This window comes from Chenopodium quinoa, unplaced genomic scaffold, assembly GCF_001683475.1.
Source record: "Chenopodium quinoa cultivar QQ74 unplaced genomic scaffold, ASM168347v1, whole genome shotgun sequence".
Taxonomy (NCBI): domain Eukaryota; kingdom Viridiplantae; phylum Streptophyta; class Magnoliopsida; order Caryophyllales; family Amaranthaceae; genus Chenopodium; species Chenopodium quinoa.
The window spans coordinates 4,020,330-4,038,819 of record NW_018743691.1 but is presented as its reverse complement, the minus strand read 5'-3'; the positions used below and the strand labels follow the sequence as shown (position 1 = coordinate 4,038,819).

At 34.6% G+C, this 18,490-nt stretch overlaps 2 protein-coding genes and 1 pseudogene across 2 annotated transcripts; 1 reads left to right on the top strand and 2 right to left on the bottom strand.

Moving 5' to 3' along the window:
* The first annotated feature begins 1,613 nt into the window (after positions 1-1,613).
* On the top strand, positions 1,614-5,683 carry LOC110683817 (annotated as a pseudogene).
* An 884-nt stretch (positions 5,684-6,567) lies between these two features.
* Positions 6,568-10,469, bottom strand: LOC110683816 (polyvinylalcohol dehydrogenase-like). Its single transcript, XM_021860234.1, has 4 exons — positions 10,261-10,469; positions 9,172-9,632; positions 7,924-8,527; positions 6,568-7,705 (listed from the first exon to the last, which is right to left on the bottom strand). The coding sequence occupies exons 1-4, from the start codon at positions 10,342-10,344 to the stop codon at positions 7,244-7,246; spliced, it is 1,611 nt and encodes a 536-aa protein (XP_021715926.1). The 5' UTR covers positions 10,345-10,469; the 3' UTR covers positions 6,568-7,243.
* A 1,984-nt stretch (positions 10,470-12,453) lies between these two features.
* Positions 12,454-16,149, bottom strand: LOC110683814 (glucan endo-1,3-beta-glucosidase 5-like). The gene is made up of 3 exons (XM_021860233.1): positions 15,161-16,149; positions 13,318-13,868; positions 12,454-13,230 (listed from the first exon to the last, which is right to left on the bottom strand). The coding sequence occupies exons 1-3, from the start codon at positions 15,520-15,522 to the stop codon at positions 12,632-12,634; spliced, it is 1,512 nt and encodes a 503-aa protein (XP_021715925.1). The 5' UTR covers positions 15,523-16,149; the 3' UTR covers positions 12,454-12,631.
* Between the last annotated feature and the right edge of the window lie 2,341 nt (positions 16,150-18,490).

The window sequence follows — 18,490 nt, the reverse complement described above, 5'->3', positions numbered from 1 at the left end:
TAATGGACCTCATGATTTCTTGATATATCTATTGAGCAGAGAAATTGGTGTGCTCCTAATCTTGCACCAGATTGTTTGATAAGTAAGCTTGAGACAATAGCAATAAAGGGACTTAAGGGGATTGGTGATAACCTCAGTGTCTCAGCCTGCTAGCGTATATTATGTGTAATGCAATTGTTTTAAAAATTTTAGCTAAGATCAGTTAGATGTCCTTATGAATGTCTGGGATTTTACTAATAATGAACTTGAAACAGCATATGCACGGTGGATGAAAATGTCGCTTTTGTAGGTCATTGTTTAAGCTTTCAAGGAGAACCTCTGCTTGTGAGGTTTTGTGGTTTCAGGTAGGTCTGTCACAGCGTCAGGTAATGCCTTAAGTAACGGATACCATGCCAAGTATAAGTGGGTCGATAGACTTGATGCATGCAACTTTTTGTATCACAAATGTCAGCTTTCAAGTACAGGGCTTACAGGTATTGGCTTAAGAATGCTTCCTCCGTAAGTGTTATCGAGCCACTATGAAATTCAACGGTTCAATTTATAAATTTACAAACACTCAAGCAGCAAACACTAGGAAAAATTATACTCGGTTGACGGGTTTGATCTCATTTAAGTTGGAAGTTAAATGAGTAAACAGCCCGAGCTTATTATATTGTTGTGTACGTGCATGATATCCATGAAGCTATCAACAGGCAGGTATGGCAAGATAATCCATGTATTGTGTACGTACATACAGGCCTTGTTTGGCAAATGGCTGTTGGCGGTTGGCTGGTTCACTTGGCTTGTTTGACCAGGTGGAATGTTTGGCTGTTTATAATGGTTTTTGAAATTGGCTGTTTACAAAAGTGTTTGGTAAATTAATTGGTGGTTGTTGGCTGTTTATTAGATAATTTGTGGGCCAACAAGCCAAAAGCCAACAAAAAAGCTACTCAAAGCAGTTTTTTCATTTTGGCTTAAAAGCCAGCTTTTTCGCTGACTAAAAAGCCAATTACCAAACACATTTTTTGTCTGTTTGACCACCTTAAAAAGCCAAAAACCAAAAGCTAACTAAAAAGCCATTAAAAAGCCAATTACCAAACATGGCCACAGAGGCAACAGAGCAACATATATGACTATAATTTATTAACATCTATTTGTTAGCTGTATGCTTTATATTATGTTGATATTATTACATGACAATGTTACAATATAAGAGCAGCTTTGGATTATACGGAGTATTAATCTTAGTCCACACAAAAACAAAACAATGATTTTCCTGTGCTAAAAGCAGGATTAAAGGACTCTAACCCTACTTTATATCCATAACCAATGTAAATGCACCCATCACTCACTGATACACCTTCATAGATGGTAGCTCCAGTATCATATGACCATAAAATATGATTATGAAAAGAAAAAAAAAATCAAACAGAGTATCGAATAATTTGGACAAAAATTAACGATGAAAGTCAGTGATATTCATAAAAAATTACCTTTAATTGGGAAAATCCTTTTTATTTTTCATTATTCTCTGATTATTTTATTTTGTTATTATGACTTTATTTTTATTTTTTTGCTTTTGAAAATTAATGAGAGGTAAAACCTTTTTTATTATTTTTTTTAATTTAAAAAAAAAATGAAAACCAAAATATGGCGGTTGGGAGTGGGTTGTGTTTCGGAAGTGAGGGTTTGAGATGGGTCATATTTTTGTTTTGGGCGAATTTTACAACTGGACTTCTTTATTGGGCTAGTGGTGCATGTATAATAGCGGCACAAGGGTGTAGCTAGGGGTGGCAAAACCCGACCCGACCCGAAAACCCGACCCGAACCCGACCCGAAAATAGCGGGTTAGGGTTGAGAATTTCGACACGAAAACTTAAATGGGTTGACACGAACCCGACCCGAAATTAAATGGGTTAGGTTAAGGTTGAAAATTTCAACCCGAAAATGACCCACGTAACCCGAAATTATTTTCGGGTCAAAATCAGGTCGGGTCAACCCAAACCCGACCTTATAGCCCGAAAAAGTGTTTTAAAAAAAAAAAAAACTAGGCCCAAGCCCAAATTGAGAGGCAAACCTCTGAAAACTTAAACCCTAAAATTTTAACCTCAGCCGTTTTCATCTTTTCACATTTTCTCTCTCCTCAATTCTTTCGTTCTCCCACTCCTCTTCTTCTGAGCTTCTCTCTCTGAATTCTCCATTCTCAATTTCTCATCTCATAACTCTCAAGCTCTCAATTTCTCAAGCACAGTCATAAGAACTCTCAAGTTCTCAACTCTCAAGCTGATTAGCAAAACGTCTCACGGTCTCAAACTCTCAAAGGTAATTTTTTGTTAATTTTTTTGTTTTCATTTCGTTTTTTTTCGATTCCTAAGTTCTGAAGTTCTTCTCGATTTTTGCTTTCGATTTGTTGTTAATTTCTACTGTTAATTTGTTTTCGATTTTTGCTTTCGATTTGTTGTTAAGTTCTTCTCGATTTTTGCTTTCGATTTGTGGTTCTTCTTGATTTTTGCTTTCGATTTTTGTTTTCGATTTTTGCTTTCGATTTTTGCTTTCTACTGTTAATTTGTTTTCGATTTTTGCTTTCGATTTGTTGTTAATTTCTACTGTTAATTTGCTTTCGATTTTTACTCTTAAGTTCTTCTCGATTTTTGCTTTCGATCTCTAAAATCTGAAGTTCTTCTCGATTTTTGCTTTCGATTTGTTGCTTTCGATTTGTTGCTTTCGATTTGTTGTTAATTTCTACAGTTGATTTGTTTTTTTTTTTAAGGGAAAGGGTAGATCTGCAATTCTCCATCTTCAAATCTTTCACCTTCATCTTCAAATCTTCCTCTGCTTCTAAGGTAATTTTCTGTTTACTTTTTCGTTGTTTTTTTTTTAAAAGTTTTTTTTATTTCAAGTTTTTGTATTCGATTGTGTTGATGTTCTTAGTTAATAATCGTAGTATGATAAATTTTTTGCTGATTTGTTGTTTGACGGGAAAAAATATTGTGCTTGTCTTTTTAATTTTTGTTTTCGCTGATTTGTTGTTCTTGATATGCTGATTTGTTGTTGATTTCTTGAAAATTTTTGTTGCTTTCTTACTGATTGTTCTTGCTGTTTTGGTTGTTTTTCCTGAGATGTTGATGATTTGTTGTTCTTGCTGATTTGGTTGTTCTTGAGTTGTCTTTTTAATTGTTTTATTGTTATATTTTTTTTGCAGCAGTTATGGACACCCATGAGGCCATGACCCATGTACAACAGCTTTCTTCTGGGAATATGAGATGATTCAGGAGATTGTTACTTTAAATACATTTGTTTCTTTGTAATTGTGGTTTGTAATTTATTTGTTAAGACTTTATTTTGGTATGTAATAGTTAATTAGGCATTTAGAATTTTAGACTTGTTAGAGTGCTAGACTTTATTTGGTTTTCTTGAAATTTAAGTTTGAAAATCATGTTTGAAAACATTAGGTAAAAAAAAATCAGGTTTGATTAACTGTTAAGTAGTCAAAAACTCAAAATCAGGCTAAAAAATCAGGTTATTCAGGTCAAAATTTTTTTTTTAAAAAAAATAAATAAATAATCAGGTCAAATCAGGTCGTTTTCGGGTTGACCCGAACCCGAAAATATCAGGTTCAGGTTGGGGTTTTCAACCCGAAAACTTAAATGGATCAGGTTCAGGTTGGGGGTTAGCTGACCCGAAACACGAAAACCCGAACACGAACCCGACCTGATCTGATCCGTTTGCCACCCCTAGGTGTAGCTTAAACCAATTACTCTTAAATAAATGCTTAAGCACACCTTATTCGACCCCAACTTGAACCTGACCAGAACTAAATCTTAGGTACGAAATGTTCATTTTTAGCCTTGGTCCGGTCCGACCTGGCTCATGATCAAATAAATATTCTTATGCCCACAGCCCACTTGATTTGGACAATTTTGGTCACTGGACTAGCTTCCTTTCTTTGCCTTCTTCTGTAACCTCCGGCACCTAAAAAGAAAACACAGAGAGTCAGAGTGAGAGTGATGGAAAAATTGAGAAGGGGTGATTGCAAAATCATGAAATACTATGTTAGAAAACGACCCAGAAGATCAATTGAGGAAGAAGAACAAGACAGGTTGAGTTCACTTCCAGACGCCATTCTCACCGACATTCTCTCCCGCCTTTCAATCCATTCCGCCGCCACCACCTCCGTCTTATCCCACCATTGGCGCCGCCTCTGGACCACCGTCACCCGCGTTGATCTCAAAGTTTACAATCGACCACAATCCACGGCCAAAATCAGCTACATCCTACGCCAGCTTACTTGTCGGAAACTCCGCCACTTTTGTCTCACTCTCGAAGAATCGGAAGAGGGGTTCAATTCTTCTGCAATTTGTGTATCAGAATCAGATTCATGGTTACACCAAGTTTGCAGCCGAAATGCTGAAAATATCAGTGTAAATGCAGGGTATGATGTTTCCTTTTCATTACCCGCTTTTCTGTTCAATTCTCAATCTTTGGTAACTTTGGAATTACTGGGTTTGCTTGAATTTCCCAAAATTAAAGGTTTGTGTGTTAATCTCCCTAATTTGAACAAGCTTTCTCTAGACCAGCTTGATGATGTCCCTCTTTGTTTGGAGACTTTAATTGAGTCTTGTTCACTTTTGGAATATTTGGATTTAGTGTTCAATCTAAATATGTCTAGTCATGTTGTGAATATAATTGCTTCCAACTTGAAGTCGTTGTCTGTAAGAATGCTAGACAGTACTCGGGCCACTACAGTATATATTGATGCACCCAAATTGGTAAACCTTAACATTGAAGATTGGTGTTCAATGTATTACTTTCTCCGGAATCCATCTACATTAGTTAAAGCGTGTATTGGATTGAAGAGTGTTGACGGGTATTTTATGGAATTAGAAGGTCAAGAGGAGGATGAGCAGGATTACGGGCTTACGGCTCATTATCTGGACCACGAAAAAAATATATTCGCGAGATGACCAAGTTTGTTGGAGGATTATCTAGTGTTACCAATCTTGAGCTGAAGCTAGATAGTTGGACCAATGTTTTGAGATATTTTAATCTGCCAATCTTCTCAAATTTAACCTGTCTTAAAACAAATTGCTTTAAGGATTTGCTCATTTCTTTAAATTGTTTTCCCAACTTAGAGCATCTTCAGGTCTGCTTAAAATTAAATGATGATAAAATGGAGAAAAGGAGTTGGTGTGCACCAGATCCAGTTCCAGATTGTATAGTAACTAAGCTAAAGACTATACTAATAACGGGACTAAAGGGCATTGATGATGAACTCAGGCTTCTAGCATACATTCTGAGTAATGCAATTGTTTTGGAAAAGCTTCTTGTACATATTTGTACAGTGGATGGGGCATATGTTGAAATGAACGTGAACAAGCGTATGCAGTGTGGAAGGAATGCCAGTTTTGTAGGTCATTGTTAAACCTTCCAAGGAGCTCCTCGACATGTATTTGGGTGAATATAACTGAAAGATGCAACTTGTTTTCCAATGCAACATTCTAGCTTATGGGTTGCAGACTTGCAGGTGTTGACTACTAAGTTCCGATTGATTTTTGGTTTATGCATAATTACAAGTAATTTTTGGTTTAGGCATAACAATGTTTCTAGAAATGCTGGATATGTATCAGGGTACCATAGCCTTGCAATGTATTTTACTCTTTTCTATTAAGTTCGTATGATTTATTCAAGTTCGTTTACTTCTCTATATGTGGCTATGCATGGTAGATCTTTCATTTATTAATGCCTTAGTGTATGTAGTATGAGCTCTGAAGTACGTCTATAAATGTAAGGAAATAATCCAAAAGCTCACTGGTGTATCAATAGATTAAGAAGCTTAAATTCCAAAGTTGTTCTAAGCTAATTTTATGACTATCATTTCCCTATATATTAATATTTATAGCTGACTAATGAGAACAGGGTTCTTCACAACTGATGATCGATTTGTAAATACTAGATAGAAAAATACGGCAGAAGATCAAAGTAAGAAACTGCTAGACATTTTTATCTGTATAGAATCTATAGATATTTGACATCTTATATGGAGTAAAGATTACTAAAAAAAGGTGGGGTGGCCGGGTGGGGATTTTTTTTTTACATAAAGAGTGCTGAAGTTGTATTCCCTCTGTGATGGAAGTTTAGGAAACCTGTATATTCCCTTTCTGTTTAGAATGCTAAAGTTGGCAGCTTCTCTTTGTGCTTAAACAGTCAAACTCAGATCTTTGCTAATATTCAATTATAAAGAAGAAAAATATTTACTAGGGAGGTTCAGTGCTGGAGTTTCTGTATTCAAGACTGGTATGTTTCTTGAACTACCAGCAGTTGCAACTGCTCTGGTTTCTCCATTCACTTGTCTGTAGCTTTGACTGGGCGTGTTAATGGACCCCATGATTTTCCTGATATAACTATTGATTAACTTGTCTGGTTTCTCCATTTTTTAGATTGCTTGATAAGTAAGCTTGAGACAATAGTAATTAAATGACTTAAGGGAGTTGGATAACCTCAGAGTCTCAGACTGCTAGCGTAAATTATGAGTAATGCAATTGTTTTAAAAAGCTTAGCTAAGATCAGTTAGATGTCCTTATGAATATCTGGGATTTTATAACCAATGATGAACTTGAAACAGCAGATGCACGGTGGATGATAATGTCGCTTCTGTAGGTCATTGTTCAAGCTTCCAAGGAGATCCTCTGCTTGTGAGGATTTGTGGTTTCAGGTAGGTAATGCCTTAAGTGACAGATACCATACCAAATGTTAGTGGGTCGATAGACTTGATATATGCAACTTTTTGGATCCCAATTCCCAAGTGCCAGCTTTCAAGTACGGGGCTTACAGGTATTGGTTTCTAAGTTCCTGTTGTTTTCTATGTATCATATAGTTTTGTTTGGGCTTAACAATGCTTCCTCTGTAAGTGTTATCGAGCCACTACGGAATTTAACAGTTCAGCTTATAAATTTACCCAAGCAGCAAATACTAGGAAAAATTATATACTTGGATGACGGGTTTGATCTCATCTTAGTTGGAAGTTAAATTAGCAAGCAGTCTGAGCTTATTATATTGTTGTGTACATGTCATGATATTCATGAAGCTATCAATAGGCAGGTATGGCAAGATAATCAATGTATTGTGTACTTACATACAGAGGCAACAGAGCAACATATTTGACTATTATTAGCAACATCCATTTGTTAGTTGTATGCTTTATATTATGTTGATATTATTACATGACAATGTTATCATATAAGTGCAACTTTTGATTATATTAATCTTAGTCCACACAAAAACAAAACAATGATTTTCCTGTGCTAAAAGCAGGATTAAATGATCCTAACCCTACTTTATATCCATGACCAACGTAAATGCACCCATCACTCACTGATACACCTCCATAGATGGTAGCTCCCGTATCATATGACCATAAAATATTACCAACCTTTGCATCAATGGCATAAATAGGTCCTGTTACGTTATTGGTTGATCCCGCAAAAACCACCCCATTAGCCACCGTGACAGGGCCTTGTGTGGAGGCATTGCTAGGGTTCCCTAAAGACCATAACACCTTACCAGTTGAAGCTTCCATTGCCACCCATCCACCTGCGGTAGTGCTTTTGTTAGAAGGACTAAGGATGAAATTCTGTTGATCGGTGTTGGCTATGTTGGTGTATACTCTTTTTCCGTCTGTGGCTGATCCCCAAATACCACCTCCTCCCAATCCTCCTGGTCCAGCTTCCTACATTATTTTGACGACACACATATCAATGCACAACTTTGACCATTAATATATTTTATATTCTAGTAGTAAAAAAAAAAAAAAAAAAAAAAAAAGTTGATAATATGAAAATATATATTGTGACTAATCCAATAACATGTTACAAGATTAGTATACGAATAATGCATAAGTTAAAATGATGCACTTAAAAAAATCACAAAGTAGTAAAGTAATCATACCGTACTCCAAACTAGGTCCCCAGTATCCCTATCAAGAGCCCAAGTGAACCCGCTTTTTTGAGTAGCAACTGCAATATCCTTCCTAGTAGAGTTAATCTTAACAGTAAGTAACATCGGTGCCTCACCAAAATCAGCATCAGGGTTAGGCCCTGGAGGACAATCAGGACTACTAGAGATATTATGACAAGCAAAGAACCAAACATCATATCCACCTATTTGGTGATACCATTTTATGTTTCCTGTGTCTAAATCCAAGGCCAAAAATGAATTAGAGTGATTTTCAGGCTCTACACACGACGTCGTGTTAGTAGGGAATGTTTGGTTGTTTTCTCTTTCCGAGCAATCTCTAATTCGTTGTGGGGCGGAGTAGAGGTTCCCGGTGGCTATGTACACAAGTTTTCTTGGTACGTCGATGGGTGGACTACTTCCCCAAATTGCTGCCCCGGCATACTCCCCTCGTTGTCCATTGTTATTAGGTAACATGTACGTTTTCCAGAGTATGACACCAGTTTTAGCGTCTATTTTAACAAAGCTACCACGAAAGTGGCAACATTCTTCTATGCTTCTTTCTTCTTCTAGTGATGATACCCCCACGTAAAAGGCCCTGAAATGGAGTAAAATTAAGGGTTTAAGGATTAGATTCATTGCCTCTTATATCACTAATTTACTACTTGTATTACAATTACACTTATTCTCCTTAGTCCTTACAAGTTACCATGCATTCGCTTAGACATACCCATACCCTTATACTCTCTTTAATATTTAAATGCCTCATTTTGACTTTGACGTTATTTTCAATTTTACATGCACAACTTTTGGCTACGAGTAATATTTTTTCTTTATACATAAGATTAAATATAGTGATGTGGGTCTTTCAAAAAAAAAAAAAATATATAGTGATGTGGGTATTTGGTAGAATTGAGGGAGCAATAAATAGCGATGGTCAAAGTAAAGTGGATGAATAATGTCAAAAGTAAAATTAAACCAAAATTAAATCTAGAGTGAGAATGAGATATTTAATTAGAGCATGTTATGTTCACCTTATTTTCACTTGTTTAAGATTTGATAATTTTTATTAAGTTCACTTTAAGAACAATAGGTTTTGGGACTTTTGGCTATTTTTTAAATTAAAATTACATCTTAAATAAGTTTTAATAAGGTGTAACAAATTCAGATAAAAAAATAAGTTTAGATTAGTAATAATCACGTGAATTGAACACGTCCTTATTTTAACTAAATACTACATACCTGTTGGAGTATGTCCCGGACATGGTAATAAGACTATCAATATGAGCGTCCAATTTAGTCATCCAAGCCAGTGAACCGTCGTTGATTCTTAGACCAAGCACATAACACGGTCCATAAAGGCCAACAATAAGTAAACCCAAGTCCGGAGCCACCGTAGGTGTTGCCCGAGCCACGGTCACATTCACATTAACAATTAAGCCCGTCGAAGGGATACCAGTGAGGTCTTGAATGAACTGCTTCCACACTAGGGAACCACTAGAAGCCTTAACTGCATATATATAGCCATCCCAACTAGGAAAGTATAAAATTCCATTATATATTGCTGGTGTTGCTGTTATATCATTTTGAGCCTCAAATATCCACTTTAGTTTCATATTTTGAACAGTTTTTGGACCAATCTTGGTCTCTTTTGAAGCATATCTCATGTTTTGTAGGTCACCTCCATGATTTGGCCAATTTTCCTATCATAATCAAGAATTAACAAGCATGATGATATGATTATGTTTGTATAGGAAGAATAATGTCATGATACATACACTCTTTGCCCTTTAAATAAAAAAAAAAATTAGGCTATACATGAACAATTGTAAAAGTCAAATGGATGAACTATCTTCTCCCCAAAATTTCATCCATCCCATCATAATTGGGCAGATAGTTAAAGGACAAATCTCGACCGACCAACCCACCTTTATCTCTACGTAAATTGGGGTGATGTAGTAGTAATGTGCACCTAAAATAACAAAACCGCTCTTAGTTTTTATACACTCCTCTAGCTAATATTGTTCGTGTATATAAATTTAAAATCTAAAGTATGCATTGCATGTATATAGATCTAGTTATAATCTAGTTAACCTGAATTCAGCCCGTACATTTAACTAAATTCAAAACACATAGTTGTATTGTCACATATACAAGAAAATACCCTTATATTCACCCTTCACCACCCCAATTTTTGTTTTTGTTTCTTATCTAGTTTTCACTTTTCTAACAGAAATAGTGCATTCCAAAATTAAATTATTTATGGCAAAATAAAAGAAATAAAGAAGAAAAAACATAAAAAGTAATAAAAGAAAATTGGTTAGAACTTACAAGGGAAGAATTTACAGTGACAAGAATCCATAAAAACGCAATAGGTAGGAGGAGGATAGAAGAAATGCTTAATCGTCTTGCCATTTTCAAATCAAATTAGACAAGTTTAATTATGAAATCATATGGAATTAATTAGATAATGTTACTGCCCCAATTTTATACTAGACATGAAATAATGATCAAACTTAATTTTAATTACTACGCAACGTTAAGCACTATGACTACTACCATTACGTATTATTTTAAGCTTGCTTCCTTCGAATTAGTCATTGCATATTTCGTAATCAACCATTTTAATTTTGTTGACTTTTAGACGGTTGTGACTTGCAAAGATCAATCATCATGTATAATATAAAATATGAAATGCGCTTATTACACCAAAAATATAAATAAAAAAAATTGTTGATGTTTGACACTAGGTTAGATTAATATCATGAAGTTTTTTTTTTTTTTTTTGAAAGAAGATTAATATTATAAGTTTACCAGCTTAATTATAAGTTTTAGTGGGTGTTTATGAGGATAACGTACACGAGAGGGGTGCAACAATCGGGCCTGCAGGTTCTACCCACGAATCTGCCCAGCAGGCTGCGAAGACCCACCAAGCAGAGGACTCCGCAGCCCAGCCGCGGGGAAGCACTCCCAGCCGCAGCCTTTGCATTAGGTAGATTTTTTTTTGTATACGTGGAAAAAGTCGAGGGACTACACGTGGCGAAGTTATTTTTCTTTGTGATTAATCTTGCTACTCAATAATATAATTTACTCTCTATCACATTAATCTACGTATGGAATCATGTTGCTAGCATATGATTTTTGAAATCCCAATAATATTTGACGAAAAAATTCCACTAATTAAATAAATACGTAAAACCCAAATCCTACTTAAACATCATTTGATACGAGTATGATGTTTCCCATAATTTATGCAAGTATAAATTTTGACTAATGCCATTTATGTAATAAATTAATAAATAATGATAATTAACAAGTCATTACTCATAACTCATAAGTGTAGGCTGGCCATTCTGACCATGACCCAAAATAAAGTAATACAATAGACTTGCTTGGCAAGACGTTAATGAAGCAACCTGCTAGAAATTTTTTATGTTATTTGAACAAAGCAATTGCAAGCACGGACAATAGATGATAATCTTAATATAGTATTTCCTCGTTCCCATAATATTAATTGAAACAAAGAGATGAGGCACAGATTTTAAGGCGAAAAGAGAGATAGAGAGAAATAAATATACGGAGTTTTGGAACCCATGTAATAAGGATAAATAGAGAGAAAACATGTGTAAATAATAGACTAATTGAGTAATGTTGCAATATTTGTGAAACTTTCTAAAATGATAATTGTTGCAACAATAAGGGAACAATGAAAGGAATATCGATCTAAAGTATAAGTATTATAATACTGTATATGCCTTGTTTTAAAAATTAATTAGTAAAGAAATACAACTACTATGTTTTAAAAACAAACAATATTTGACTTACTTGGTATGTGACTTATCTTAGGTCCTAGAGGTTTAATGTTCGAATTTCATCAAATGTGGGTATGTGGAGATACATGGAGAAAATTAGGAATGTCTTCTCATAAGAATGTGTGGTTATCTAAGAAATTATAATCAGAAAATTTATTATCAATTATAAGGTCGATATCTTGAGTCGGAGAAGAAAAACCGAGAGATGCAACATAATCTGCTACTTTATTTCATTCGCGAAAAAATATGTTGAGACTTGAATGATTCTAGAGCGAAAAATGATGGGGTCTTTTATGTATAAGAAGACAATCACGAAGTAGCATGGTGGAAGATTGATTTGAGCAGCAATGGTGCCTTGCAATTGACATTAACAAAAATGCCTTTGATATTAGAACAAGATCATAGGCTTTGCTTTAGGTAGATGAACATTGGCACCTTAAATGCTTTTTATAGAAGAAAAAAAAAGAGATAATATAGCACTTGCTACATGTCAGAAACTCCATTGCTACAAGGACATCCTCCGTTCGTTGCTCCTCAAATTGCTTGAGAACTCGACACTTTGATTGGATTCTATCGAAAGCACGAGTGCACGACTTTACTTTGGTCAAGCTAAGGTTTCCCATCATATGATCAATGTATCTATCAAAAGCACAGTTATACTTCCCTTGTTTATACAGTTAGTACTCTTATTTCAAAGAGTTAACAAGCACAATTGCTTTGTCCAAATTCTAAAGATTGTCAAGTATTTCATCTTAACACGAAGTATTTATCTTAAAACCATTTCAATCTTCAGAATGGTACAACCTATTCTTCACAAAACAGTCTGATCATCAAGAAAAACAAAATACAGAAAAAAAGGGAGCGAAAATTTGAGTATTTCAGCCCAGAATTTACAGAATGGTAACAACCATTATGAGCATTAAGAATAAGAGATTAGCAGCAACTTTTACAGAACCATAACTTGAACCAGACCCGGAACCTGAGCTACTGCTTGCCCCTGCACCTGGATCACTCTTGATCTGAACAATAAATCGACATGTCCCAGCAGACGGATCTTTTGTTGTGACAGCAGAGATACCACCAGGGAACTGACATGCCTTATCCTGCTGGTTTTGTTCCTGATAATACATATTAAACGCGTAAGATATATTCCCTGGTGCATCCAGATTGCTGCACGACGTTCCATACCCAAGGCTCGTACAATCAGCATGTCCACAGGCATAGCTCACACTCGAGACTACTTGAGGATCACTTATATTAGCTGTGGAAGACAAAACACACCATTTTTTGTCCAGATATTCTACCCCTTTTGCTGGAATCAGAGTCCCAGTCTTTGTCAATCCAAGGTTAAGCTGGTACTTTGGGGTCCCGTCATAGTTGAAGATCCCCCAATGCCTCTCAAAGTTTCCTGGTAGGATACTTTTGTTATCTTCGTCGATGAGGCTAAACAGGTAAACATCGATAGGACCACTGGGCCTCATAGGCGTACCTGTAACGAGTAAAACAATAACATTATGGACATGCACTAACATTATCCAATGAAAGTGTTGTTATAACAATATACTCTTGATATTACCTTTGCCTCCTGAGAGATGAGTAATTAACCCTTGATTGAACTTCCGAGCACTGGTAGGATTAGCATTCCTGTCTCCATCAGTAGGCCACCCAATCTCTCCTACTATGATTGTCATGTTAGAAAATCCATTCTTCTGAAGGGACCAAACGAGTGTGTCATAGTTAGCATCGAAAACATTGGTATATGTCTTTCCATTGTCATCCAAGGGAGATGAAAATCCATCAAAGAAGGCGTAGTCTACAGGGAAATTGGGGTCATTGTAGAGGCTTATGAAGGGATATATGTTTATGGTGACAGGACACGCATTGTCGTTCAAGAATTTGATAATTTTCAACATGAGATCACTGATGTCAGAACGAAAGTCCCCACCAGAAGGGACATTGGATGCAGTTTCATATACATCGGCATTTAGAGGGATAGTGACCTTCACTTGATTGGCTAGGCCAGCTTTTATTAGTGCTGATTGGATGTTCTGAAGCGCGGGAAGTGTCATGGCATCATAGGTTCCATTCAATGTCTTTAAAAATGGTTCATTGCCAACCGCAACATATCTGATGGAAAGTGAAGAAAAAAAAAACACACAAGAACAACAATGCTACAGCATTAGAAGTCTGAATAGAGCTCTAACCACATAAACCATTAAAAACATTTGTTAGTGCCCAAGTGTGGTATGAGAGATATATTACTGCATAAATTTTCATAATTTGAAGACGAAAAAAGATTCTAGATCACGATATAAGACAGGCTCATCATCAATTAGCTCTTTTTCACAAGAGACATCCTTTCTTTCTGATCTTGCACTCAAGGATCATGCATCCATGCTGATATTTTACAAAGTATAAGGTTTCAAAAGCTCAAAACAATTTGACAAACTTGGTAAATCGTAGAGTATCTAGTTTATTTCAAATGAACAAGATACAGTATATAATTGGAACAATTATATAGCAAGCATCAAACACCAAGAATACAGAATGATCGATATACATTCTTCTGCCCACGATTTCCTATTAAACAACCAAAAGCGACTAATTCTGTCACACACAACACAGTAAAACTCTTATTCCTACATCTGCCACTTTGTTACTCCAAAATCTCATTTTCAAAAAACAAAGAATGAAAGAAAGGAGATGTGTAGATAAATAAGTTCATCTCATTAGAAGTAGTTCCTTCATGATAAACATTGCAAGCTAGTGGAGGTGAAGAAAGGCGGTGCACCTGTCTCCTCTGCAGATGAGCCTCGTGGTTTCGGTTTCTGCTTTGGGGGCAGGCTAGCACAGCATTTGCATTTGAAACCGAAAACTTCAAATTTTCAAACTTCTTGGGGAGTATGGACCTAAAGGAGGGTTGGTATTGCTAGCACACTAATTAACTATAATTCCCTTAGGCCTTAGTCTAGAAGTCTTAAAGTCTAGCTTGCAAATATATATACATGCTTTGTCAATATATATGTCTACAATTCTACTACAAGGCAACAGCCAACAAATTAATAAGGCAAATTAGGCAATAACCCAAACTAGAAGAAAATCATTTGAATTGCTCAAACAGAAGAAACCGTACAAATTAACTAATGAAAAAGAAGAGAATAACTTCTCTCTTGATTGAAATTTTTTGAAACAGAAGTCAATCAACACTTGACCAGTACCTTTAATTTAACCAAAGTACCCTATTGTATAGACAGCCACAAATTTTTGGATAGTAGACATAATTTAATCTCAGGTCTTAAGTATTACCCCGAACTTTACCAACTACGACATACAAACAGTAGACATAAATTTAATGATCTTTACCAAACCATAAATCATCAATAATATAAAATCAATAGTAAAAAAATAATTAATAGTACCTGACATTAACTCCATGAGAAGAAACATAAGTGGACAAATTTTTGGCAACCCAATTTTCAGCAGCTTTCATATCACTTGACAAAGGAGCCAACAAATCATTTGGAATACCAATCATAACCTCAATTCCTGATTTTCCCAAAGCTTTTAAAGCATAAGGATCTGGCTCAAATAACTTCACCTTTGTAATTCCATTATCTTTTAACAATTGAACCAATATATTTCCTGGTAATGGATGTGTTGCTTGTGTTCCCAAATTTACCCCTATACTATTTCCACTTACACCCATCACCATTAAAATCAACCCCACCATAACTACCATGCACCTTACTTCACTATATAAACACCTTCCCATCTTCTTCATAATTTTTTTGTGGGAAAGTTTAAAACTTTTTTTTCACTAACCCAATAGAATTGAAACACTTGGGTTTTTCTCACAAAAATACATTAAAAAAAAATGGGTTTTTTACAAAATATTGTGGGAAGTTCTAGAAATTCAAATTTCAACACTTAGGAATTTATTTTTATGGAATTAATGAAACCCACAAAAGGGTTTTTCACAAAAAGAATAAAAATTTGTGGGAAGATGGAAATATATGGCAATTAATTGCTGGTTAAGTATTATGAGTGGTATCAGAAACAGGGGAAAGGTGAATTATTGTTGGAAAAAGAGAGAAAAAGGAATCAAGAATGAATATTTATGTAGAAAATGGATTATTATGATGAAATGATTGTAGGAAAAATAGGAAGTGGGGGCAGTAGTAAAGCTAAGTAGTGGTATGTGTATGTATATAAAGAGGAGCAAAACAAAGAAAAGTAAAGGCAAAGTTGATACAATAATAAATAAAGTGATGAGAAAGCAGGGGAAGGACAGAGGAATGAAGTGATGAAACAGAGGAAGAATGTTGAGCTTAGCAAGTTATCATAATGTGCACCTAACCAAAAAGTTGGATTTTTCAAGTCTTAATCAAAATGAGATAATATTTTTATTTTTCTTTAACATCAAGTTTACCTTTGCATAGTGGTTAAGGTTCTAGTTTTGGTAAATCTCTTGTGTAGTAGCTTTATATTTCAATCACCAAAATAAAAAATCCTTTACATATATTCTTCTCATAGGAGCAGTACAATAGTTGAATTATGATCCGCGGTAATATATCCCTACTTAGGGTATGTTCTCATTAACTGAGCTGAACTAAAATGAAATGAATATTTTATAAGAGAAGGAAATTAGGAACAGAACTGAACTGAACTGAACTGAACTTACTAGAGCTGAACTGAACAAAACTGAAAATAATTGTGTGAGAACAGACCCTTAGTTAATCTTAGTAAAATATTTGTAATTAAACCAATCATAAATTGTACGAGTAATTAGGAGAATGAAGATCACCTTAATTAGGAATATTGCTTATATATAATGAATAAATACACAACCTAGTTAATGAAATGACCTCCGAGAACTTGAAGGGGACCATATTAGGTATTACTAATGTTTTGATTCAAGTTTAAAGGGAAATTACCAAATTATCAATTACTATTAGTTTTGAGTCTAGTAACTACCAGACCAGGCTCAATCAGCAACCATGCACGTGTGACATGACACATATGCATAGTATTAATCCTTCATTAACCTTGAATATATTTAATTAAGAACTTTAATCAAGCAATTAAACAGAATCTGAGGACTAATATGTTGGCATGTAGTGGGGACACTTGCCACTTCTGTATTGCACATGTAATTAAAATGGATAAAGAGTCTTCTAGTTCTAACTTTGTTTGTAGAGAAGGGAAGGGATTTTTTTTTTTTTGTGCTCTTTTAATTTAATTTTAATGCTGAGTATTAAACAAGAGTCTTTCCCTCAAAAAAAATAAATAAATAAATTCCCTAAAAAAAAAAACCGGAGTATAGAGAAAGTTTCATGTGAAATTCCTAAGATAAGTTTTATCTTGTTTGATTTGTTTAACAACATATACTTCGTATTATACTTCCTCAATTTATACTATTGATGATCTTCCTACTTCAATAATTTTATCATACTAGTACTTCAACAACAAGTTTTTGTCTAACACTTATTATTAACAATTATTTTGATAACTACTCTATCCACTGCTAATTGACATTTACTTGCTACTCCAAAATATAATCCCAACACCTTTTATTATTTTACTCCATACTAAATTACATGTAATACTCCCTTTAAAATTCCACCAGTTCAATTTAATTGTATTAATATGTGAGATGAGTTTACTTTATGTTGAAGGGCCCTATGTGTGTTGGAGGTGTGATGCGGTGGCTAATTCAAATACCTTTCAGTTACAATTGACAAATTGATAAGATCATCACCTGAAAGTTCTTTAAGGATACACTTGTAAAGTACATATTCCAAGCAATCAATTATAAGTGCATCCAAAAATATGTGTTTATAGCTAGCCATTCATACAAGAGTTTGTGAGTGTGACAACTATTTTTATAATTTACATTATTACACCCAACAACCTGGGGTATTTAACTTTGTCAAAGAAGTTACTTGTAATTTTTTTAAGTATAAAAGTGGACTATTTGTGTTAAGATGTTATTTTCAAATTCGTGTTTAACTTACATAATTTTCTTTGTAGGTGTGTTGGATTGCTTTAAGTTTTTGTAGGTGTTTTATGAAAGCGCAAATTATCTCAAATTAATTTTGTGAAGTAGGGAGATAAGAAAAGGGAATTGTTTTTTAATATTAGAAATTAAAATTCATATTCATATATGGTTTATTTTACTGTATAAAAGATAAGACTAACAAATTATGTTCCATGTCTATTTGGAATTGTTCATTTTATACTAATATTACTCTGTATTTATTATTTATAATCCCCAACAAACCTCATTTACAAAATACTGTTTCAAATTATGCCCTAAAAAAAGGAGGGAGTAACACTTAAGTGAAGTTGAATGAAACACGATTTGGTTAGAAAATTTTATATGAACATTTTCTTTTGATTTTACATACACCTACAACTTTATATAATCTATAATGCAACACGGTTTAAAACCTGGCCATAATTTAGATATTCATATTCTAGATTATATACAATATGTATTAAAATATATATTACCACATCAAAGAAACGGACTAAATCATTGATGCTCATTAATTTGTCGAAAATTTTCATATTACGAACTTATAACGTGATAACGTTTTAGAGCACGCACCTACAATGGTAAGTGAGTGTCTCAAGACCCTCATCACAATACTTTCTTTCCTATTTTGAGATAGCTCACCATTGTGAATAATGACTCATGAGGTTAGACTTCTCCCTCTTTCAAGTCACTGACCGCCTCGACACACGAG

What these genes read in the sequence shown, in the direction of transcription:
- LOC110683816 (XM_021860234.1), bottom strand. Translation starts at nt 10,344, where the DNA reads ATGGCAAGACGATTAAGCATTTCTTCTATCCTCCTCCTACCTATTGCG. An exon ending in TCCGGGACATACTCCAACAG is followed by an intron (nt 8,528 to 9,171) that starts GTATGTAGTATT and finishes ACTCCATTTCAG; the next exon opens with GGCCTTTTACGTGGGGGTAT. An exon ending in GGGACCTAGTTTGGAGTACG is followed by an intron (nt 7,706 to 7,923) that starts GTATGATTACTT and finishes AAAATAATGTAG; the next exon opens with GAAGCTGGACCAGGAGGATT.
- LOC110683814 (XM_021860233.1), bottom strand. Translation starts at nt 15,522, where the DNA reads ATGAAGAAGATGGGAAGGTGTTTATATAGTGAAGTAAGGTGCATGGTA. An exon ending in TCTCATGGAGTTAATGTCAG is followed by an intron (nt 13,869 to 15,160) that starts GTACTATTAATT and finishes ACTTTCCATCAG; the next exon opens with ATATGTTGCGGTTGGCAATG. An exon ending in TCATCTCTCAGGAGGCAAAG is followed by an intron (nt 13,231 to 13,317) that starts GTAATATCAAGA and finishes TACTCGTTACAG; the next exon opens with GTACGCCTATGAGGCCCAGT.